The sequence below is a fragment of the Eleutherodactylus coqui genome, chromosome 3, assembly GCF_035609145.1.
Source record: "Eleutherodactylus coqui strain aEleCoq1 chromosome 3, aEleCoq1.hap1, whole genome shotgun sequence".
Classification (NCBI taxonomy): Eukaryota; Metazoa; Chordata; class Amphibia; order Anura; family Eleutherodactylidae; genus Eleutherodactylus; species Eleutherodactylus coqui.
Window position 1 is genome coordinate 169,743,041 of NC_089839.1, and position 26,308 is coordinate 169,769,348.

The 26,308-nt window shown below is 42.0% G+C and overlaps 1 protein-coding gene across 1 annotated transcript in view; it reads left to right on the top strand.

Moving 5' to 3' along the window:
• Positions 1-26,308, top strand: part of CACNA1D (calcium voltage-gated channel subunit alpha1 D) — a 369,112-nt gene that overhangs the window by 235,819 nt on the left and 106,985 nt on the right. The window contains exons 19-27 of the mRNA XM_066596532.1: positions 1,770-1,818; positions 3,271-3,403; positions 4,118-4,247; positions 9,905-9,964; positions 16,847-16,953; positions 18,267-18,354; positions 20,929-21,036; positions 21,505-21,557; positions 24,696-24,842. Coding sequence (XP_066452629.1) covers positions 1,770-1,818; positions 3,271-3,403; positions 4,118-4,247; positions 9,905-9,964; positions 16,847-16,953; positions 18,267-18,354; positions 20,929-21,036; positions 21,505-21,557; positions 24,696-24,842 — 875 coding nt within the window. The remainder of the gene's footprint in view (positions 1-1,769; positions 1,819-3,270; positions 3,404-4,117; positions 4,248-9,904; positions 9,965-16,846; positions 16,954-18,266; positions 18,355-20,928; positions 21,037-21,504; positions 21,558-24,695; positions 24,843-26,308) is intronic.

The window sequence follows — 26,308 nt, forward strand, 5'->3', positions numbered from 1 at the left end:
GACTTCCAGTGTCATGAAATAGAGTAACATTGCAGAAGAAATACAACTACATATAAGTGAGGCACTACTTATTGGCAATGTTGTATTCCCTAAAGACAGGACATTTGTGTCTAATTACCGGCTATAAAGGGTAATTACCTTCATTATTGTTCGTCAGAATAGGCACTAACAATTTAGCTCCTATAGTCACAGTCTCTTCAGATTTTAGCATACATTATATGACTATTAACATATGCATTAAACTGTTCTGTCTAGTTGCACTGTCCTACCAAAAGTAATTGGACACCCGAGCAAGAATCAAAAGTAGTATTTACTTTTGGCACTCCATAGCCTACTTTCTACTAACATCTGATACACTTCAGCTGGTACTTCCCTCCATTCATCCTGCAAATATCTGGTTAGTTCTCTCAAACGCTATTCATATTTTTTGACCTGACATTCCAGTTTGTCTCGAAGATGCTCAATAGGGTTCAAGTCCAGTCATGGAACATCCATATCCTCAGGACAACCTAAAACAGTGCTGAATTTGTGATGAGTTACATTGTTTTGTTCGAAGTATTGCTGACCACTTCTAGAGTATTAACACATTGTTGACTGCACATTATTGTCTAGAAAGTCAAGGTACGCCTTCCTGTTCATGGTTTTTGTCACTACAACCAACGGACCGAGACTGTGCCACATAAAACATCCCCTGACCATAATGGAAACTTTGCCGTACTTAAAGGGGTTGTCCCGCGCCGAAACAGGTTTGTTTTTTTTTCAATAGCCCCCCCGGGCGATTAGACGCTGAAGATTAGACGGCACCATGGAGACGGGGACGCTAGCAACGGAGCAGGTAAGTGAATAACTTCTGTATGGCTCATAATTAATGCACGATGTACATTACAAAGTGCATTAATATGGCCATACAGAAGTGTATACCCCAACTTTGTTTCGCAGGACAACCCCTTTAAGTAATGGAACTCAGGAAAATGGCGTTCCCCAGCATCCTCCACACCCAGGTACACCCATTTGATTTGAAGATAGAGTAGTGTGATTCTTCACTCCATAAACCATTCTTCCATTGCTCAACTCTCCAATGACAACGCTCCTTGCACCATTGTAGACTGGCCAATGCATCTAGGAAAACTTGTCAAACGTTTGTAGGATGATTGGAGGAAAATACCAGCTGCAGTGTATAGTTCTGGAGGAGAATGCTACGGATGCCTTGTACTGTCATGACAACCAACAAGGTAGTGTTAGATTGTGTCAAACTGAAAATATCAATAAAGGGCAAAATCATCAAGCAGCGGCTCTCTCTTTTTTTGGCCACGTGATACACACCAACTCAATGGAAACAGTGCTGATGCTTGGCAAGGTCAGTGGAAGGAGAGGATCAGGATAACAAAGAAGAAGATGGCTAGATACAATCAAGGCACCATGAATATGCCAATCGTGGAACTGAAAGAAGCCGTGAAAGACAGGTATACATGGAGAACATTGATCCATAGAGTGACCGAAGATTGGATGTGAGTGAATTGATAATCATCATCATCATACCACGGAGAATATTCGATGTCATTAGGGCCAGAGGAGCCCCACTAACTAATAACATATATAAATGAATACTACTTCTGATTCTTGCTCAGGTGTCCAATTACTTTAGGTTAGGATAGTGTGCTATTGAAACTAAGATATATGAGTATGTACTGATAAAGGAGAGAGATTACTAATTGTAACAATGTTATAATATTACATACTATTAATGTTATAAACACCTTTTTCTCTAGGTCTCAGTTGATGAAGAAGCAGAAGAAGAAAAAGAACACACTGAGCCAGGTAACTTTCCATGGTATCAGTGCTCCATATTAAAGGGGTTAACTTGACTTTTAAAGGGTCGTGACAACCTGCTCAAAATACAAAAAAGCCTCTGCAATATACTTCCCTTTAAAATCTTCCTCTGTAACCCCCCTCCCAGTCTGCATCACTGCAGCGTTATTCCATGGGACTCTATGATGCTTTTTCCGTGTGTCCTCATATCACATGGCTTGCTTCTCCATAGTAGGATGATGTTGTTATGTATTATGCATACGGACATTCTGCTACTAGAGGCCAGGTAACCCTTTTAATAATTCAGGAATATCCAGCATTCTCTTGAAAGTGAGAATTTTCTATTATTCTCTGTCTGTATATCAGAACATGTAGTTAGAAGGAGACTGACCACTTCTAAGTGCCCTATAAGGTAAAGGGCCACTCTAGTGATTTCTTTCATTCATGATGTAGCTATCCCCCCAGTAGATATAAGTTGGCTAGTGCTATCTTGGCTAGTTATTCTGAGACTCGCGGCCTCTTACTCCTCAGATGGTCATGTAATCTCAGTTCTGATCAGCTCAGATCTACTTGGGGTTATGCTGTCTGTTACCAGTCAATTTCTCAGTCTGCACGATGCTCTTACATTGACCCTACCACAGAAGCTGCCTAGAGGGGGACATAGGCACTCCTGTCACAGTTACTGATGATGATCACTAGCTCCTGTCACACAGTTATAATAGAGGAGATCACAGCTCATCTTCCTAACTGTATACTTATGGTCTGTAGCTTATTTAGGCAAATATAGTAGGTAATAACAGTTCCCCCAACAGGCAGAAATAGTATAGCCTCTAGCTAATGCTGTACTGATGGATTATGGGATTGATTTGAAACTGGAAAGTAAAAAATCTCACCATCAAGATGGTGCCTGATAAGTATCAGACAGAGGGCTGAACTGCATGGAAGTGGTTGCAATACAGAGGAGACTTTTAGAGTGTGAGAGACAATCAGGTGAGAGGGACAGACATCGAAAAACATGTTTTCTCCAGAGTGGTCCTTAAAAGTAATGGGCTCAGAGTTGCTGAGTCTGGGGGTTTCACACCTCTACTCGCCTTCCTCATTGTTCCCCCACCATCCTCCTGCAAAGCTTCTGTCCTAGTTTACCACAGACTACTTATTGCATGCTGTTAACGACAGGTCTAGCTCTCTTCAATATGAATGCATGCGTAGGTAGTCCACTGTATACAAGAAGTAGCGGCTTAGCGGAAGGGCTGCATGAGAACTACCAGGAAGGCGGGTATCTGAGTGATACCTCCTGGCTCCTGTGAGTCCATAACTTTAGTTTATGTGGCGGATAGGAGCTCACAGAGTCTTTTTTTCAATTGCACATATCTTTTAATCAGCGTCCATTAGTTGCCAATTTTCATTTTCTTGGACAGGTTCCAAGAGCTCACTGATTTCTAATGATCTGTTATATTGTAGATGAGGAGGATGAAGAAGAACCAGAAGTACCAGCAGGTCCTCGTCCACGCCGGATGTCTGAGCTAAACATGAAAGAAAAGATAACCCCAATTCCGGAGGGCAGCGCCTTCTTTATTTTCAGCAACACAAACCCGTAATTATGACCGTTCTCTACAGATATCTTGTATGAGTGCCACTACTGTCCTCTACTAGACATTCATAGACAGAATCATGTTATTCTATGTTATATCAATGTTCTACAAGCTTTACTTTATGTAGAGATTACGTACAGGGTGTGAACAAAAGTATGGACACCATATGAAATTCACGGGATTTTAATCATTAGCACTGAGCTGCCCTTTTGACCCCTGCTTGGCTGAGAGCTTTCCCACCAAATTTGTGTTTACTTCACCTCTTGCCCTGCTCTGGTGGTTTTGGGAGCCAGCTGGTAACAGCAGCTGACTGGCTCAAACCTCTGACCAATGGAACCGTGTTGCTCTGGCAGATGTTCACTTTTGTGTCATATTACCTCCACTTAAAATCGGTCTCTACATGTCTTATTGAAATATGATTTCATAATCCTATTTAACTTAAGGCATGCATTTTGTACGGTGTTTCCATATATTTGTCCACCCCCTGTATGGCCTTTTTCACAGTTTTCTCAAATGTATCATAAGGCTTTATATCCAATATTTCATGTTGTTCACGTTTTATCACCCCTTGTTAAATCAGTGCATGGAGAGTGGGGTATCGTTTCATTCCCCCCCACCATGGCTCTTCACATGGAAGGGCAGTAGCATTGGCATTGGACAGACATTTCACATACACATTTATTTGTATATTGACATAATGTATGTTTTCTGTGCAGGATTCGCGTGGGCTGTCACAAACTTATTAACCATCATATCTTCACCAACCTCATCCTAGTGTTTATAATGCTGAGCAGCGCCTCACTAGCAGCCGAGGATCCCATCCGCAGCCATTCCTTCCGGAATATAGTAAGTATCACCAGTACTATTAATCTATAGAACTGTAGTATGGTGGCTTAGTGGTTAGCACAACAGTGCTGGGGTCTTGGGCTCACATGTGACCAAGGGCAACATCTGCATGGAGTTTTTACGTTCTCCCATGTACGTATGGGTTTCTGCTGGGTACATGGCCCTCTAATTGAAACACTCTCTTTCAGCAAATTTAGCAAGTGAGACCGTTAAACTTATTGGCGAGTTAGTACGGTAGAAGTGATGAGATCATAACTTTTAACTGGATCCAGTTTAAAATTTTTTACCGTTTTAGTCCCATTTTGGCATAATGTTTTCTTGTCATTTGCACTGAATGGCCACTTTATTAGAGACACCTACCCTTTTACTATTGGAGCCCCCTTATATGGAAATTATACCCGTGACCCCGGAGTACAACATAGAATCAAGTTTTCCGTGAATCAGTTTCAGCGCAAATCCACATTAGAATGGGGAAATTAAGTTATGTGGCGAACTGTGAACGAGGCTGGTCATCGGTGCTAGACTAACCGGGGTCAGGATTTCACTGCCAGTCTTTTGGGGTTTTCTCATTCAACAGTATGCGAAGTATACGGAGAATGGCGTGATCGAGGTAAGATATGCAACGAAAAGGGATCCTGTGGATGGAAACCATTCATTGACAACGAGGAGGATGTCAGGAATCCTTCACATGGTACAGTCAAGCAAATTGCAGCTGAATACCACGCTGATGCTACAACTAATTTGTCCAAACACACAACTTGTCGTTCCCTAGCACGAATGAGCTATAAACGCAGAAGACCAGTTCCAGCGCCATTCTTATCCAAGAGAAACAGAAAGGCAAGACTACAGTGTACAAAAAAGCACAAGAGAAACAGAAAGGCAAGACTACAGTGTACAAAAAAGCACAAAACTTGCATCAGCGAGCAGCGGAAAAACATCACCTGCTCAGATGAATCCAGATTTCTCATGTTGATGGGAGGTCTGAATTTGGCACAAGCAGCATGAATCGATGAACCCTTCTTATTAGGTGTCAACAGTTTAGGCTGGTGGAGGTGGAATATATTCATGGCACATCCTGGGTCCTCTGATGCCTGTGAATGGTTGCTGGGTTTCGGAAGGCTAACGTAGTACTAGAGGGGTGTCTTTAATAAAGTGGCCATTCAATGTGTATGTTGCACTGTGATCAGAAAGTGCTGAAAATGTTGTTCTGTTTCCCATTTGGTATTCCTACCCCAGGGTTCAGCCGTCTACTAGTAAATTAGAAGTACATTACCATGATGATTTCAATTTGAAATTTCCTTATATAGATGTACCGTAGCTTAGCCAGCGCTTCTCTCATTAGCTGGCTATTGAGATAATGAAGTGCGGCTTCGTGCCGCCATGCTATTTGCATTCCACTGAATGGCAGTGGCCATGCTATGCGAATAGCGTAGTGGGGATAGCTCTGCCACATCTGTATTTTGGCTTTCCTTTTTCATCTACAGAACCCTTCTTCTCACATAATGTCATTGGGTCAGGAAAAGGATTCTCACAGACTGAAGGCCCTTTTACACGGAACATTATTGTTCAAACGAGCGGAAATGAACAATAATTGTTCAGTGTAAACACGCCAAACGATCAAACGATGAACGATAAATTCATCATAAGTTCATCATTCACTATGCAGCATAAAAATCATCGTTGACTCGTTCACTAATCGGTCAGTATAAATCCCGATCGTTCCGTCGTTCTCAGTCACTTATACGGTGAATGTTAACGACTGACCGACTTCTTGTTTGAACGAGCCAACGATGTATGTGCCTGCATGAACTGGCTGCATGAGCGAACTCTGGCATCGCTGAATGATAATCGTTGCATCAGGAGAGAATCCTAAACGTGTGAACATGGCCTGATTGTTTACTGCAAACTATCTATGTATGTAAATAGCAACAGGCTGATACATTTTACCCATACTGATACATTGTAACTAGAGATGAGCGAGTATACTCGCTAAGGCACATTACTCGAGCGAGTAGTGCCTTAGCCGAGTATCTCCCCGCTTGTCTCTAAAGATTCGGGACCGGCGCGGGTGACAGGTGAGTTGCGGCGGGGAGCGCGGGGGGGAGGGGAGAGAGGGAGAGAGTGATCTCCCCTCCATTCCTCCCTGCTCTCCCCCGCCGCTCCCTGCCCCCCGAATCTTTAGAGACGAGCGGGGAGATACTCGGCTAAGGCACTACTCACTCGAGTAAAGTGCCTTAGTGAGTATACTCGCTTATCTCTAATTGTAACATTTCTGCTGCTAACATACAGTACAGGGTGCCTTAAAATTGTGAAAACACCCATATAGGATAAAAAGGGTTTGGAAGACTGTGATCCAATTTCTGCATACAAGGTGCTGCAGGGGGAAACCTGTTAGGCTATGTCACCAAAGAGACGGCCATTTTGAATTGGATTCACCTCCAATGGAAAGGTAGGTGTGTGATATATCAAGCTGCCAGAAAATGGTGTGCTTCATTTTAACATTTATTTATTAACTTTATTCGTTGTCATGTTAACACGTTGATTTTTCTTCATTACAAGCAACGTGAATAATGCGTTATCTCAAGCAGAACGTGTTGAGATCGTCCTTATATCAGGTGACTGACGCAGATTTCAATCAACGCCACCCAACCAGACCTCCCATTACCCACAATAAACTTATTTCCAAATTCTGAGAAATAGGTTCTGTCTCTGATTAACCGAAATCTGGATGCCAGAAAACCCTTACTGATGAAGCATCAGCCACCGCAGTTCTGGCCTCATTCAGCAAGAGTCTCAGGGAAGTGTGGATAGTCGTGTCTCCAGCAAATTAAGCCTACACATACATGGCATCCTTACAAATTGCAAATGCTTCAACTCCTGATGGAGAACGATCTTAACATGTTCTGCTTCAGAGAACGACATCATTCATATTGCCCGTAATGAAGAAAAATCATTGTGTTGAAATTGTGTTAACATAAGAAGGAATAAAGTTATGTTAAAATGAAGCCCCCCATTGGTTTTCTGGTGAAATTCTCCACCAGTTTGATATGTCACACACCTACCTTCCCAATGAAAAAATTAGAGTGGAATTTAAAATGGCCGTCATTTTGGTGACTTGACCTAAAAAAGTTAGATCACCGTTCTCATTCTATATCGCTGTTTCCACAATTGTAAAGCACCTTGTATCTACCATAGCTCATAGAGGATTAGCAGGACTGCAACTGAGCTGTGAGACGTGTGAGTCAGCATAGACAATCGGATTATAAGCAAACTGTTGCTATTCATTGACCACAGAGTTCTTGAAGCGGCAAGTATAGTGGGAAGTTTCAGAAGTCTGAATTATGTAATTATTAAACATCATTAAACTTTATTTGCCTAAAGCCATTTTTAGCCCCCGTGTAAAGTAGATAGAAAATGATTTAACATGGAGTTTGACCTTTCACAGAACTTAAATGCAATTATGGAGCTCTCGTTCCCTGTACTTGCCACGTGAAGACTATGCGTCCCGCGCAGCACAAGGCCCCAGCGCTGAGCCGCGTGTCATTATCACTTCGTCTCGCCGGCACACGGAGCTGCTCCTGCTGCTTAACTAAGCACTCGGGATTCAGTTTGATTTAGTCAGAAATAGCCGGTCTGACCTTTGTTAACGCGCCGTAGGTAGTAACTCCCGGAGACGCGGCCTTTCTGTGAAGGGGAAACGGACCGTGCCCCTTCCTATAGAGAGGGAGGAACTTTACTTTAAATGTGTTGTTAGATTTTACAATTAATTATGTTACATAATTGATTTGGACATATAAAAGTACTACAGATACAAGGAGGTGAAGACATTCAGTGAGATGTTTACAGAATGTGGTGAGACAGGGCCACCTACAGTCCATAGGAAGAATAGCACTGAACTTATGTCCTACGTTAAATAACCGATTACCTATTTTACAAAAGGTGTTTTCATTTGATTCTATTTTATTTGTAATTTAGTTTGCAGTAGTAACACTTTGCTAGTTCTTGCATTCGTGGATTGGGAAAAGAGCGTGTTAACCCCCTAACAGATGCATTAAAATTGGAAAAACCTTCTTGGAAACATCATTTTTTTATTGTAGAGTTTGAATTTATGTCTCATGTAAATATATTAACTCCATTTAACTTTTTAGTGACATAAGTAATTCTCACCTTAAAGGACCTTTTGGGCCTGGAGAAACAAAGATGAACAAAGATGGCCACACCAGCTTCTCTGAATGCCTGATGCACACTGTATTAATACATGCATCATTAGTCTAAGGTTGGGAGGGGTATCCTCTCTCCTTAAGGAGACACCTAGGAGGTTAGTGAAGAGTCTTATAAGGCCATGCAAGCTCCTCTGGGAAATATATGCAAATAAGGAAGATGGAACAATATCTCTGCAGCGCCACCTATTGGATGGCAGCATTCTTGCAAATCAATGTTTGACCCTTTATACAGGTCTTCAAAATTCTCAATCATTGTTATAAAGACCTATATAAAGGGTTGGGCAGTGATTTACAGGAATGCTGCCATCCAATAGGTGGCGCTGCAGAGGTATTGTTCCATCTTCATTAGTCTAAGACACTCCACCTGTTAGATTGACCAGTGCTGTCCACATGAGCACCACTGACCAGTCAGAGCTGCCTGTAGTATCTTAGACTACCAATGCATGAGAGTACACAGTTTGCATCAAGTGGTTCGGCCATCTTTGCTTCTCCAGGACCGGAGAGTCGCTTTAAGAACTAGTAAATTGTTTCCCCTTTTATGTTCCCCTTTATCTTCAGTGAAGCAGAATGAGAACTTATATTTTGTCTCTGGACCTGAACAGAACTTGTCTCATCCAATAATTAAAGCTGCCCAATAGGTCTTGAATTGAAACACAAAGTATTTTAGAAAGTGGTCCACCTTTTATTATACAATGAATAAGCTGCATTGACTTAAAGGACTTGTCCAGGACTATAGGGATTTTTTTCTATTGTTGGGTCATCAATAGATGTTTGGCGGGGATCCACCACTCGGGATCCCCGCTGATCCGCTGATTCTTGGCACCACTGTCAGTAGAGAGAGCTCAGGAAGGAGATCATACCACCCATATTGCAGCGGTCCAGCTTGGTAGGGCAGGTGCACCTCTCATTGGAGCTGCGTCTGCACTACTGACAGCGGAGCCGGCAATTAGCTGATCAGTGGGGATCCCGAGTAACAGACCCCAACTAATCATTTTTCATTGATGACCTGTCATTTGTTATAATAGAAATTCCTCTTTGAATCTGGTGACTCAACTAGATTTATATTTATGCCCTTGACCTACACGATTGTCCAATGGCTTCCCATTCACAACATTGACTGTGAAATCCCTGATAAGCAGATGCATAACGTGACATTTCCCATTGTGAAATCTCAAGCAAGACTCCTACCTACAGTAGCGTGCGTCATTTAGAATACTAGTGCCATCTTACTTTTCTGAGGGGTCTTCGGTGCGAATGCTCTGCACCCCATTAAGGCGCACCCCCATTGACAAGGATGGACTTTCTTCCTAGACCCAGTACCAACACAGAGTAAATGACCATTCTTGGCATGGGCTCATCAGTGAAGTCGAGGCACTGACTGGCCCCTTCTGCTCTACGTTGTGCACCTTCTCACTGTCCTCTTGTACCTTGCAGATTCTTGGTTACTTTGACTATGCTTTCACAGGAATCTTTACAGTTGAAATCTTCTTAAAGGTAAATGAATGTTCTGTTTTTACTGATGGGTGTGATGTGTAGATAACATATGACTCTTCTGTACCCCCAGGTGCTAGGATATGCAGATTATGTCTTCACTAGTATGTTTACATTTGAAATCGTTTTGAAGGTAACCTGGTTTGTAAGAAAACCGTATTTAAATCAGTAGTACGGTACAGATCTCGGCCATTAAACATTCTACTCCACCCAAAGCTGAAGATTCAGATAAGGTCCCTGCTGCTCCGTAGTCCAGATCTGTAGGCACTGAGTGTGCCGTTGTATGACGCTTTTGTATGGCGCATTATGGTGGAGGTATTCTCCTCTTTAAGCAATGCTTTAAGAATAAGGCTCTGTTCAAATCCCATGTTGGGAATACATACCGGGAGTCTTCCCGACCCATACACCGTCCTACATAAAACATCCCCAGACCATACCAAAACCTCCACCCTACTTAACTGTTGGCAAAAGGTGTTCCCCTAGGCCTCCTCTCCACCCAGGTTCGCCCATCTGATTTGATTAATCACTGCATAGAACCATAGCATGGTTTGGGACATGTGACATTCTAATAAGGCACCATCCATTCTGCTGATATGGGTGTCCAAATATTTTTGATAGGATAGTGTACCTTCAACGTAAGCCTTCGACATATGCCAGTGGCATACGTCAGCCATCGACTCCCATTTAAAAATATGTGTACTACATGATATATATTTTTTTACTATGTCCCTCTGCATAGGTTAGCTTGGTAGCATAAGCTTTCTTATGTGTACCCCAATGGAAGCCTCAAATGTATGTCACTGTAGGGTCATATAGTAGCAAACCTCAAACTTTAATCCCCATTGTAAAAAATGTTTAACACAGGGTATACTTTTTTTTTACTCTGTCCCTCTGTATTTTAAAACATAGTAGACTGCATTTTCCTATGCAGTGAAAAAATGGTATATTGGCCCGATGTGGGCCAAAAGATCATGAAATCACAGGCATGCAGAAATATGGGGGGTCCTCATAGATGACATTGGGTGAAATATTAAAGGGCTTGTCCCGTTCTTAACCACTGCTGACCTGTCCTCAGGATACGTCATCAATAGTTGATCGGTTGGGGTCTGCCACTTGGAATCCCCAGTGATTAGCTATTTACTGCTGCTGTCAATCTATATGAAGCCAGAAGCTGATAACCATGTGCACTTGGCATTGGCCCAAGTTGGTATTGCAGCTCCCATTGAATTTAATGGAAATAGTAGCTGCAATACCAATCTGAGCTGTCAGCTTTTTGCTCTGTATATATTTACAGCAGGCTATCAAAGAGCTGATCGCCGAGGGGCCCAAATGACGGACATCACCCCACTAGTCAACTCCTGATGATCTATCCTGAGGATTGGTTATAGTTAAGTGGACAACTCCTTTAAGGCAATTGGAGGTGGTATACAGCCATATTTAGGGTGTATGAGCCCTTTCTATAGCTGCCTCCAGTTTTTCCAATTCTATACATTTTATACCATTATTGGGATTTTTACTCAAATGAAAAGTTGCTGCAAAAAAATTGCTAAATTATTGGGGTGAACTGGGCTGTTTCCATACTTATGGCCTATGTGTGGTTACTTCTCCAGCAAGCATGGGTCGTCCATCTAGTTGTACTCCCGCTGGTAAATAACATGATATAAAAGCCTGTCAACAGAAGACCCCTTTAAATAGTTATGATAACCAAATAATGACCAGGAAGTATCCTTACAGCTGATTTAAGTACTGGTTCTGTGTGCGGTTTCTCTGAATGGAGTGCTTTAATCTGCACATGAAACCAAGAGACATTTGTTCTTTGAATATGGTGTGATTTCTTGGAGTGACACTCTGTATGGCTGCATCTAACTCTACAGCTGACCATTCCCACCGAATCTATAGCACAGACTAGGTATAAACCTCTGGGAGGTCCGTATGTGTTATCTATGGAGTCAGTGTATCTCCAGTCTTCTCTATGTCTGTCTTGGTTATCATCATTCATTAATCACACGTATCTTGCTTCTCTACATTACTTGTCTTATTCTCAAGGCCGTAAGTGCCAGGCGCCTTATACAGTTACTATAGGGCGCTTGGAGAGACGGATCCCATCAGTTGTGCTATTAGTTGACAAGAATCGTCTCAGGACTCCCGTATCCAGACGAAATGTATTGCTGGCAAAAAAGGGGTAGGAATTTGCCTGTAGCACATAGAAAAGCTAGAAGAGGAAATATATGTTTAGAATAAGTTATATTCATATTGGGGCTATATAATAAGCTAAATCCCTATAGGAATATAGGGATATATAGGCACTGACGCTCCATTCATCTCCATGGGACTGCCTGAGATTGTCAAGCGCTGTACTTAGCCATCAGTCCCATAGAGATGAACGGAGGAGCAGCATGCATATTTAACTGCCGCTCCATTCATACGGGACAAATGAGACCCCTGTTCTCATGATCAGTGGGGGTCTCATCAGTTTTCTGCCTCCATTCACAGATGAACGATTGTCTACTTAAACAGGCCGGTTGTCATTTGATTTTCATGCCTGCAGAAACTTAACAACGATTGATAAGCAAAAGAATTATCGTTCATAGTTCAGCCACTGACAGTGTTTACAATGAACGATTATCTTCCAGATTCACATGATGCAACAATAATCTGAACGATAATCCTTCTGTGTAAATATGCCCCAAGGCACAGGAAAGGCTGCAGACTGTGCCATGTGCAGCAGCATGCATGTCACAGGCAGTGTACACACTTCAGCCCACTGGAGAGGGGCACGATAGAGAATATACCAATTGTATGGGATCTTATCATTTATGTATCTTAGACTTGTCTGCATCCTGTAGACATATGCAGTTATCTGTAGACTTGTGGTATTAAGGGGGTTTTCATGGACCACTAAATTCCTGGTATATCCTTAGGATCAGCTAACAATATCAGATGGGTGTAGGTCTGACCTGACTCCCGGTACCATTGCTGATTAACTAACTGAAGGAGCTTGACCACGTTTACCAGACACAGCTTTATACTTTTGGTAGTGGCTGTGCCACTCAAGTACTGAGTGCCATTGTTAATGTAATCTCTTAAAGGAGATGTCTCGAGGAAGCAGTGAATTTTTTTTTTTGCCCAGTCCCCCTAATTAAACATACATTACTAATTACCCCTGTAAATTACTTTCCTAGCTGGTTTCTACTTACCGTTCCAGCGTTTCAGCAACTTATAAAACTTTTTCCCAAGATGGCCGCCAGCTCTTTTCGCATCGCTTGCTGTAGCCCGACGTGCGCGCTCCCGAGACGCTACCAGCTGTGTCTCCATGGCAACCAGACGCCCCGCAGCCGCCGACCGGACCCCTGGAGTGAACACCGCCGACCTGTCACCCACCGCCAGGCAGAAGGTAACCGGCGCAGCGGCCCCCCCCCCCCCATCACAGCCCCCGCGGCCCAGCGACAGCCCCCCCCCCCCCCCCCCGGCCCAGCGCTAGTTCCCCCGGCGCAGCGGCAGCCCCCCCGGCCTAGCGACAGCCCCCCCCCATCGCAGCGGCAGCCCCCCCGGCCTAGCGACAGCCCCCCCCATCACAGCGGCAGCCCCCCCGGCCTAGCGACAGCCCCCCCCATCACAGCGGCAGCCCCCCCGGCCTAGCGACAGCCCCCCCCATCACAGCGGCAGCTCCCCCGGCCTAGCGACAGCCCCCCCATCACAGCGGCAGCCCCCCCGGCCTAGCGACAGCCCCCCCCATCGCAGCGGCAGCCCCCCCCCGGCGCAGCGGCAGCCCCCCCGGCCCATCACTTACCAGGACAGCTGGACGGCAGGACAGCTGGGCGGCTTCTCCGGACAGCTCGGCAGCTCTGCACCTTCCTCTAACAGAGGAAGGTACAGAATGGCCGCTCCAGCGCGCTCCCGAGCAGTGACAGCTCGTCTGCGCATGCGCAGAAGAGCTGTAGCGGGGAGCACACTGAAGCGGCTCGTGCTGAATGGAGAAGACCGGACTGCGCAAGCGCGTCTAAAAAAGCAAGCTGCCGGCGAATTTAGACGGAACCATGGAGACGAGGACGCTAGCAACGGAGCAGGTAAGTGGAATAACTTCTGTATGGCTCATATTTAATGCACGATGTATATTACAAAGTGCATTAATATGGCCATACGGAAGTGTATGACCCCACTTGGTTTCGCGAGACCACCCCTTTAATTTAGGTAATACTCCAAGGGTATTGTAGCTTTAATAATCAGGTATGCCTAATTATTATTTAATGCATCGGAGAAGAATATAATGATAAACACTCAAGTGATGTTTTCAAGCTCTTCAGGCAAACAATTCAAAGTCTGCAGCTTGTGTGATACTTCTCTCTTAGTAAAACATTACAAAGGGTAATTATGGCAAAGCTGCATGCTCAGTGTCTGAGACCATGTTAGTAAAATCTCACTACAATGTGTATTTTTTGCACACATACATCTTGCTATGCACACAGCCCAAATATTATACACACGACAGTACTGCCTAAAATATAATTCAGTACTTTCATACCACCAAGCACCGTTGCCCCTACAGTCAGCTAATCAGCAGATATACCAGGAGCCGGACTACCGTCAGTCTGATATGGTCATTGCTAAGCATATACATTTCAAGAAATGACATTATGACAAACACTGAGAAGTGGCCTGTGTTGTTGGTTCGGTGGGACTGTGAAGCATGCATGGAGTAGCCGGTGACAATGCTGACATGATCTGTGCGCACATTTTGCTTACATGATTTCCTTGTAGCTTAATCGCATGAGCCTTACTGTTGTGTGATACTATGTGAGCTCTAATACGTTAGAGTCACGAAGCAATGCTCTTTACATTTTACGGAGTGTGTTATGTTTCTGTCTATATGTTTTTTGGTAATATAACAGATATTTGTCAGGCCTCAAATAAAATGCAATTAAAGGGGTATTCCCATCGAAGAAAGTGATGGTATATATAAGTATAGGTGATGGTATATATAAAGTGGTGGCATGTTCTGGCAATATACCAGCACTTTCTGTGATAGGAATACCGCTATGACTTGGGTCTTCTGAAAAACCCTGCTTAACTACATCAGTATTAATGGAGGCTGCCTATAGAAAATGACCAAAAGCAGCGCGTATCCTGGTCAGTGATCTGGGAGCAGTAGCCCTAATTCTTATTATTAAGATGCCCTACGGCTACATAGAAACATTTCTGATTAGATTAGATTAGATGATTGCTTTTAGTTTTCTAATATAATCTTTAAAACATATGTAAAGGTCGAGCTTTAATTTAAGTGAACCTGTCTAATTTATAGATAGTATGTCATAGAGCAGGTGATGCTGAGGAGATTGTTATATAGTTTTTTAAGAAAGTATTCAGTATAACTTGTTTAATATTCATTTAAATCCCTGCTTTTTATACACACAGGAGTCCAGTGGGCGGTCCTAGCTGGCAATTACTGATAGGACCGCCCACTGGACCCTTAAGTATAGAAAGAGCAGGGATTTAAATTAATAAAATGCAAGATATATGGAATATTTTTTTCATTAAACTATACATTAATCTGCTCGGCTCCTCCTGCTCTAGGATATATACTACCTGCTAATCGGAGAGCGTGGTTTATGTGACAAGTTCCCTTTAAGAAGATATGCACTTTGAGCACCGTTTTACAGTTTGGATAGTGCATATAGTATATATATTCAGTATAAAATTGAGTAACTTTGTAATTATATTACATTTATTCCAAGAGAGTAGTAGAAACCAAGCCAATTCTTTTTCGGCTGTTGTCCGACTAGGCCAAAGCTAAACTCCTAAAACACTGTGCAGATTTTGAGCTATAACCTGTCTCACAAAGATAATCTAGTTGATATCAGCTGAATTGGGTGTATCACTCATTGGGGTTGGAGCTTGGCTGCCTGTCCTCTCCTCCGGTCAGTAGATACAGTCACGTGATTGGCACCAGTGATGCGGTGAATATTTTCCAAATGCTAATTCTCAGCGGAAAATATACAGCGTATCTACCATGTGTGAACATACCCTAAATGTGACATGTATTAAGTAGCAATATTTTGAAAAGTATTTAAAGGGAACCTGTCAGCATGTTTGAGCCCGTAAACTTTCTTATGGTGCTCAAAGGTGAGGTAATGCAAAGTTCGAGGTGCTCAGCGGATCCCCCATTCCTGCCACCGTCAAACCAGCATATGGACACAGCGTGCTTGTTTTTAGAAGACTGTGTGCGTGCCGCCATTAAGCTCTATGGGAGAGTGCATGCACATTGCCTTCTGAAAAGAGTCACACTGTGTGCGCATGCTGGTATCTTAGGGCCACAACTTTGGAACGGGGAGCCCCATGAGTATGAGTCGCCGCTCCCTGTAACCCCCGATCCCTTACCTTTGGGCCTGATAATGTAGTTTATAGGGCCCAAACATGCCTTTCATATAAAGATTTGGACCAGATATTGGGACCAGCACTGCAGGGATTTCTTCTTTATGGACATGCACATGATACAGGAGTATGTACATAAGTTTCTATGCATCTCCTGCCCCTTCATCAGAGCAGATAAAACATGGAAAAGTCAACGGTTATAGGTCCGTTCTGCTTTCGTCTGTGTGGTATTCGTTACTTGTATGTTGTAACCTTAGAATTTCTTTAAGCAGGAATGAAAAAGTCAGCGTCGTTGTATGTTCAGTTGACATTTCTCACCGTGGACAGTCGGAGTGTTACGTTTTCCACCTTTTGGGCAGCTTCACGTTGGCTATATATGCTTTCTTTGTCAGTATTTCTGCTGCCCAGTAATTGCGTCTGATGTTACTATACATACATTGCTTCTCACGAGGTTGGCGATTCATACATAAGTGAGATTTGTCGCATGTCAGACTAATTCTCTTCTTACCATTTTAGATGATGACATTTGGAGCGTTTCTCCACAAAGGCTCTTTCTGTAGAAATTATTTTAATTTACTGGATTTATTGGTCGTTGGAGTTTCGTTGGTTTCCTTTGGTATTCAGTAAGTAGATCGACTTAAATATAGGTGTTGTTTGCCTTCTATAATCCTTTTTTGTTACAAGTATGCTCCAACCATAAGCTGATCATAAGATATCCTAAGATCCCCAGTGATTAGCTGTAAACTATTAGAAAATGCAGCTGTAAGTGTTCAACTCCCCTGCAGCACCTCCACAGGGGAAATGAGGGCTTACATAGGCGTCATTGAAATAAATGCGCTGTTCATGTAATGCATGGACTACCCAGGTTCTCATGAACCACAGGGGTTCTTTGAAGCCACTCTCTGACTAGTAGATGAAACCCCTTCTATTAACTCACAATGCTCCAATAAGGTATTTGGAAAGGGGTTTTCCAAATCATACAATCTCCTTAATGTACAGGATTATTGCATGTAAATATTACTGCGAGTAACTTAACAAATTTTTATCTTAGAATTATAGATCACTGAGCATTTTCCTCAAAGAATCATCAATATACAGGAGGTGGACAAAAATATGGAAAAACCATATGAAATGCATGGGATTTTAATCATTAGCGTTGAGCTGCCCTTCTGACCCTTGTTTGGCTGAGAGCTTTCCCACCAAATTTGTGTTTACTTCACCTCTTGCCCTGCTCTGGGTGGTTTTGGGAGCCAGCTGGTAACCCCTGACCAATGGAATGTTGTTGCTCAGGCAGATGTTCACTTCTGCCCAGCAGCATCTGTGTCATATTGCCTCCACTTAACTTAAATGGGATTATAAATCATATTTTAATAAGACATTTAGAAACTGATTTTTAAGGCATGTATTTTGTACAGTGTTTCCATATTTTTGTCCACCCCTTGTGTATGAGCCTGAAAGGGAAAGATTAGCTTTTTACATATCTTTAAAAGCCCTGTGAAAACAAAAAAACGGTGGGGATGTTTATAAAGCTTCTTGTGCCAGTGGGAGTTTGCGCAAAAAATTTGTTACTTTTCAGCGTACTTTTTTGTAAGAAAAAAGTGGCCGAGGCTTATCAAGAGGGAGTGGGGCCACCCCAGACTGACAGATGTAAGTACAATTTACACCAGAAATTGGCATTAATTATGCCAGAAATATACGCAAGGTTTGACCTGGCATACATTTCTGTGTAGGCGCACAGAGGTACGTAGATGAGCCTAATACATGAAGAGGTGCAAACCCTTTTCTGTATTAGGTGCATCGTGTGCCAGGGAAAATTATACTAAAACTGGCATTGGAAATACTGCTCTTAGTAAGTTTCCCTCTGTATGTCTGTAATGTATCCTAATAATCCTGCCTTCTCATACTAAGTGCCTGTTTGTCATTTGTATTTCTACAGGTCAAGTGCTATATCTGTGGTCAAGATCCTAAGAGTTCTGAGAGTTCTGCGACCCCTGAGAGCCATTAACAGGGCAAAAGGGCTAAAGGTGTTTATTGCTTGACAATAAGATAAAGGAATAGATGATATATAACTTGGTCTAATCAATACCTAAATCTTGCTTTTGGAACTGTTAAGGAGATTTTCCATATGTGGAGTGATTTTTTTTTTTAATTGCTGCAAACCGTTTGTTCCCCCTGTGATCCAGCACTGCATCTCCTGTGTTCCTCCCTGTCTAAGTTTACGAAGCGCTACAAATGGCCACAGCTGTCAGGTGCCATTGTCCTGGCAGCACCGCTGAGATGCTTGGTGCCATGATGCCAGGAGAAATGTATGTGACCTCTATGGCCTCTGATTGGCTGCAGTGGTCACGTGATAGCGGTTCATAAACAGAGACCAGGAGAACCTGTAGAACTGGATTTCCAGGAGAACATATACCGTAGGTGATTATGGCTGCTTTTCTTACTTTAACACATTTGCAGTGATATTTAAACAATCATCCCACACCTGGACAATCCCTTTAATACGATTTGTAACCCCTCTTGAGTCCTCTATATTCTGATACCCCATGCTGATGGAATCTGAAAATATGTGAGGATTGTCTATCTTTTAACATGTTATTTTGAATACTAACATTTTGTGCTGTGCAGACAAAGAGTTAAATAGGTTTTACCACTAAAGGCACAGGATAGGAGATACTTGTTTATATTTTAGCTACATGGACTAATATGGAGTTGTCTGGGACACCCCCCCTGCCCCATCTCACCATTGGTTTAGCCTGAACCAATGATGAGACAGGAGGTGTGTCCTAAACTACCTCAGACAAGGCACTGTAATTAAACTATAGTCACAGATTACAGCTCTGTCCTAATAGGTGAAAAGCAGCCAAAGAATAAGATCTGAGGAAAAATAAGTATCAGATCATGATCACCCAAAGGTACTGACTTATTTATTAGTTTTAAGCTCCTGATTGAAGTTGCCTCTAATTAAAGGATCGGTGCAGTATAGCTTAATACTGCCTTTTGTTTCACTATTTATACGTGAAGATGCATATTAAATTTTTATTACCATTCTTGTTAATGCCCCATACAGTCTAAATAAGTAACTTACAAATGTTATCTGGGCAGCGGTTATCAGGGTTATCACTAGGTTATGTTATTTATCTTTATACACACCAGAGGAACATATTATGGTGTGTTTTTTTTTAATTTGAAAGTTTAATTGATTTTTAAAACAAAAACTACAAATACAACATATCGTCTGAGCACCAAGATCATACTATACAGAGACTGTATGAACAAACAATAGAATTACACTGACAGTCCATGAATAAAAGTCCTTTTGGAGATTGAATTTTGAAAAATTTAGCGCTTGACCCTGAGGCTAATGTCACACGGGCGAGCGTGATATGGGGCCGTGAATCCTGCCCCCATATCGCGGTTGCCATCCGTGTGAAATCCCCGAGGATAAAAGGTGTTTTTATGGCAAAGCAGCCTCACATCATTTTGGGAAGATGCAATCAATTTTCAGCGGGAGACCTTGAATGTGATGTGGTGTTGCAGCCAGCCGCTACAATGCGAGCGCCCTTGTGCTGCCGGGCCATAGGCCGCTCTGATACACGCATTTCTTACAGCATTTTACTTGCATTTTTCGCTCATGTGTAATATGCAGCACTAAGGCTCCATGCATTTCATATTTAATGCATATTTAATTTATTTAGATTATATTCTGTGAGTAAGATAATCACTCTGTCTAAAAGCACCCTAAGGGAGTGAGCGTCATGTGAGGCCCAGGGAAGAGGAGGAGAGGTGGGGATAGACATAGTCAATGCAGGGTTGCTAGATCTTCAGGAACTGTTCACGTTTATCCAGAAGTATATTAGATAACTTCTCATTTCTTTAAAAAAACATCCATCCTGGATTAAACTTACTGTGTAGAAATGCCCAGTGGGCGACAGTTTGCTAGGCCACCAAAAGGAGTACGGTAAAGAGGCGGGATTGGGTTCAGAATAAGGCACGTGTATCATATGACCCACAGACCGCAACAGAGATTCACATTAAGCAGGCTGAAGGCTAGGACATAAATTCTAGACCAGAATCAAACAATTTGAGGGCAAGTCCACCATGTGTGGAACATAGTACTTGGGTCAGGGCATCCCTTGAAACATTAGGCAGAGTTATTTGGAACGCAGTGTGCTATCCATACTGGCACTAGATACCACCTTATAAGTCTTGTTCCCAGGCCTAAACATAAGGATGCCTGGAGGGGTGCAAGGACTTATTCAGCATGGAATAGAAAATTGAGACTACATCTGGGAAATGGGAAGAGTAGACACAAATGTGCTCAAATGGAGTAAACTTGTTAATGTCTTCCAAACTCTGCACAAAGTGGGACGCTCAATGCTTAAGTTGAAGGTAGCAAAACATCTCCACATTAGGAATATCGTAGGAGGATTTCAAGGACTGAAATGACACAATCCCCTTGTTTGTCAATAAGTGGTATAATTTAGTGAAACCATTGGCGTGCCACCATCGGAATGAGGGACGGGAGAAAAGTGGGGTTATTCTAGATATGACATTATTGTTTATTAATACATTTCATGTTTTTCTTTAAATTCCTCCAGCATGTTGTCCAATGTGTCTTTGTCGCCATCCGAACTATCGGTAACATCATGATTGTGACAACGTTACTACAGTTCATGTTTGCATGTATTGGTGTTCAGCTGTTTAAGGTAAGTGATCAAGTAAGAAAGTCAATAGTTACTGCTTCCCACCAATAGAGGGTGGAGAGTTGGTGTTAGCACCAGGGCCCAAGAGCCTAAGGGGGGCCAGGAAGTTTCTTCACCATATGAGGAACAGAGGCGTAACTTAAAGCTCCTAGGCCCTAATGCAAAATCTGTAACCAGGCCCCCAACTATAATGCTTTATTCATAGTACTGGGCTCCTTATATGGAGAAGAGAGGCCTTATGGGCCCCCTAAGGCTCCTGGGCCCGGGTGCAACCGCATCCCCTGCATCCTTTATATTTACGCCCCTGGAGGGGACCAGTACAATAAATGATGCGTGATAGTTGGGGCCTTTGTTATAGATTTTGCATTGGGGACCAGGAGCCTCATGTTATGCTTCTACTTCTCCTAGACCCCATAGCTGTATACTTGTCCGAACCTTAGTATTCACTGCCCTTTTTCCTTCTAAAACCAGGGCAAGTTTTACCGATGTTCAGATGAAGCAAAACAGACTCCAGGAGAATGCAAGTAAGTTCACTGCCTTTTTCATTATATACAGTAACTTTTAATTACATTACAGTAAAGTTTGGACAGAAATTTTTAAAGGTACCTTTACTAAAGACGACTATTGGCCAAACAAAAGCTCAAAAGAATTAAAACAATAGTCGTTCATTGTAGACATGGCCACTGACAGATGTGGCGAGTAATAAGTCACTAGTCGTTTTGTTTCAGCTTACCAAAAAATAGTCGCTGGTTGATTTTTTTAACATTTATATATATATATATATATATATATATATATATATTTATTTATTTTTTAATTCGTATATTTATGCTAAAATAAAGTATGGGATCGGGTACCTCATTTTGTTTCAGATGTTTTGATATATAATATGTATGGTTTTGGATTACAGAGTGCATACGCCGACAGTTTTGGTTGGTGTCGGCTTTGGGTTATTTTTTTTCTTATGTATATATTTTTTTTATTATTCTGTAATTTTTTTTACTTGTGTATGTAATTATTTTTTTACTATCTATGTCCTCCATGACATCATATAAGACCTCTGGGGGACATTCACATGTTTTGGGTTTTTTTTTTATTTGACAATTTTTCATTGTAGCTCTGGCATCTATAGGAGCCCCAGTTACAGAGGAAAACATCCCCCTGTAGTGACAATAGTCACATGCAGAGCTGATCAGGGTCTGCTGGGACTCTGTAGCTCTGCTGTAGCAGGGAATCCCGGCAGTCACAAGACTGCCAGCTTGTGTTGTAGAAATTATACTTTCACTTTTTAGTACGTAGCGATTATTGAGCTCTGTGTACTCGGGAAAGGAGAAGGCAGAGAGGGTTAAAAACTACTCCTGCCTTCACTAACAGTTGACAACCCGACATGCTCCTGCTTGATTGCAGAAGCAGTGGTTTTAAACCCATGTCGTATTTTTACATTTAGCTGAGATTAAAGTCCAGGACCAAGCATCGTAAATTTACAGTAATTGGTCATAAATGGGTTAAATTGGGAAAATTGGATTCTACCTCATTGGGTTTTTTTTGTTTTCCTCTAGATCAACATTGGGGGGGAATAGGCTGAACTGGATGGACATATGTCTTTTTTCAGAGTTACATACTATGTTATATTTTGTTTAGACATCTTTGAGCTACAGTCCAACTTGGAGTCTTGTTAGGAAGCCATATTACTTTCAAGGAAGAACATGAGACTAAAATTGTACAAACTTATGTAATGTATGGAGTGAAGTATGGCAAGTTATCAAACACATAGTTAATACATAGTCGGCGAGATTTATCAAAACTACTGAAGAAGAAAAGTGAACAATATCATGTATTAACCTTCCAGGAAGGGATACCTGCTATTGAATTAGCTCGGGAGGTACAAACGTCTATCTGGCACATCCCTTTGTTTTTGAATAACCTCCTCAAACTCTGCATTAGGAGGGAGGGTTTTAGGTGGGCGACGACAGCATCTGAAAGAAAAAACAGCCCCTGAGACAGCCGGAGTCTGATCATACACCCGCAGCACCTCTGTGATGGCCGTAATTAAGTTGTCCACCCTGTAGGAGAGCCCTAAAACCTGTTCTTCCTCCAAATCTGAGTCAGAAGGAGAAACAGAAAACTGCTCCTGCCGACCTATTTTTGTTAAAGAATACCTGTGGCTGCGCACCCAGCATAGATCACAAGGAAGAAGCCGGGGAGCCAGAGAACTGCCCTGAAAGAGAAGGTATACCGCGTAAAGTGCCCCGCCACTAAAAGCCATCCTTGTTGGATATCCGTCTGACTGATGGGCCTGCCAACTCGTCTAACCTGTCAAGGATCGCCATGGAGGCCCTTGACAGGTCCGCCACTGCCTGGAACAGGGGGGCCACCCATTACGGCTTGCTGACCTTTGAAGGCTGCATGGAAAAAGAGCCTGCTGCTGCCGAGACAGGATGCAGTTCCCACAAAACTGCTCTGCTTGACTGTCAGGAAATTTGGTATTGCATCGGCAGCACACATAGAATGTGGCCCAGCTGGGGGCCTCTCGGGTGTCAAACATGTAGCTGCCAATAGCCAAGTGCAGGGAGAAACAACCGTGGAGATGCAGCCAAGTCGCTGTCGCCCGTACAGCCAGTGTTTGTAACATAGGACTGAAAATGACCAAAGCACGACCCCACCGTGAAATTGGTGTATCCCAAAGAAATAGCCTGAAGGACGCCTGTCCCAACTGCTGGTCTCCTTTAAATGGGAGGATGGGAGGGAGGAAGGGAGAAGAACAGTCACCCCCTTGATTAACCTGAATAGGAACGAATCCTGGACCTCGCCCACATCATCAATATGCAGGGTGGAGTTGACGCGTATTGGAAGTGCATCATCGCATCACCTGGAAGTGAAGACAGAACCTTGATGCACTTGGGACCCGTGCCGGCTGGCGCATCCCTAACCCACCCGACATTGGAAAGGAGGAAACACGACCTGGATACCATCGAGGAGGACTGCTCCAGCCAAGATAACAGCCCAGAGCAGGACGGCACCATAAGGGGAGCTGCTGAAAAAAGGGGCTGCACCAAATGTTACCAATTAACAATCTATAAGTATTCCTAAACTTAGTTAAGGTTTATATATGTATAGAAGATCAAATAAAGTAAAACAGATGATAAAGAGTTCTATTTGTTCGTACATTTTTAAAACAAAGTCAACTGTCTGGTTACACATTTGTGTGAGCGAAGGTCAATTGCAGCTTTTTCTTCTTCAGGCCTTGTAACCTTCTGAACAAAAATGTCAGGAAGTCATTTTTTCCCCTAAATGGGGAAAATTGGCTTCTTTCTACCTCATTGTTTTCCTGTTCCTCTGGATCAACATTGGGGGTAATAGGCTGAACTGGATGGACATGTGTCTTTTTTCAGCCTAACTTACTATGTTGCTATGAATAAGTGCTTCAAGTAAGTTAGAAAATGAAAGGGATACAAGGTGGTGTTCAGCAGACACTATGGTTTCTCTCACACCTTCAGTCAGATTATTGTAGGGGATTTTAAGTTTGCACAAGCTAGAATGTAGCCCTGTCTGTAAAGTCATAGGGTTGTGATATAATGTACTGCTGTCTTCACTGGAGTTTCAAAAATAAAACTTTAGTTTGATTTGTAGAAATGTAACCTACACATTCTCTTCTCTCACAGGGGAAAGTATATTGTGTATAAGGATGGAGATGTCAACAGCCCCTCTATCCGAGAGAGACACTGGCATAACAGCGACTTCAATTTTGATAATGTTCTGTCCGCCATGATGGCTCTCTTCACAGTTTCCACCTTTGAGGGATGGCCAGCGTATGTATACTAACTCGTCTGTGAAGCTGAGCTTTTGTCTCTGCACATATTAATATACTGTACTTTTTGAATTATAAAATGCACTTGACTCTGCAAGCACCCAAGTTTAGACAACAGAAGATAGGAAATGGATATTTCAGGCTGCTTTCACATTGCGTTGGCGTTCAGTTTTCCCACTGAGTTCGGGGGGCAGAAAGGGGGAATCCCCTGAAGTAACGGGATCTGTCTAATTACGGAACTGAGTAGCACTGAACAGAGCCCATTGACTATAATGGAGTCTGTTTAGATTCCACTCAACTGGCCAGCATATTACTGGGCGAAAAACTCCTGCATGCAGAACGTTTTATTCCAGTATTTTGTGCCAAATCTGCAATGGAACCTCCAAACTCATAGTAATTAAAATGTTTTTGGTGTTCTAAGGATAGTAGATAGATAGATAGATAGATAGATAGATAGATAGATAGATAGATAGATAGATAGATAGATAGATAGATAGATAGATAGATAGAGAGATATGAGATAGATTGATATGAGATAGATTGATATGAGATAGATTGATATGAGATAGATTGATATGAGATAGATAGATTGATATGAGATAGATAGATAGATATGAGATAGATAGATAGATATTAGATAGATAGATATGAGATACATAGATAGATATGAGATAGATAGATAGATTGATATGAGATAGATAGATATGAGAAAGATAGATAATTAGATAGATATGAGATAGATAGATAAATAGATATGAGATAGATATGAGATAGATAGATAGATAGATAAATAGATGTGAGATAGATAGATAAATAGTTATGAGATAGATAGATAGATAGATAGATAGATAGATAGATAGATATGAGATAGATTGATAGATATGAGATAGATTGATATGAGATAGATAGATTGATATGAGATAGATAGATTAATATGAGATAGATAGATTGATATGAGATAGATAGATAGATAGATATTAGATAGATAGATATGAGATAGATAGATAGATAGATTGATTGATATGAGATAGATAGATATGAGATAGATAGATAATTAGATAGATATGAGATAGATAGATAGATAAATAGATATGAGATAGATAGATAAATAGATATGAGATAGATAGATAGATAGATAGATAGATAGATAGATAGATAGATAGATATGAGATAGATAGATATGAGAAGAATAGATAGATAGATAGATATGAGATAGATATGAGATAGATAGATAGATAGATAGATAAATAGATGTGAGATAGATAGATAAATAGTTATGAGATAGATAGATAGATAGATATGAGATAGATTGATAGATATGAGATAGATTGATATGAGATAGATAGATTGATATGAGATAGATAGATTAATATGAGATAGATAGATTGATATGAGATAGATAGATAGATAGATATTAGATAGATAGATATGAGATAGATAGATAGATTGATTGATATGAGATAGATA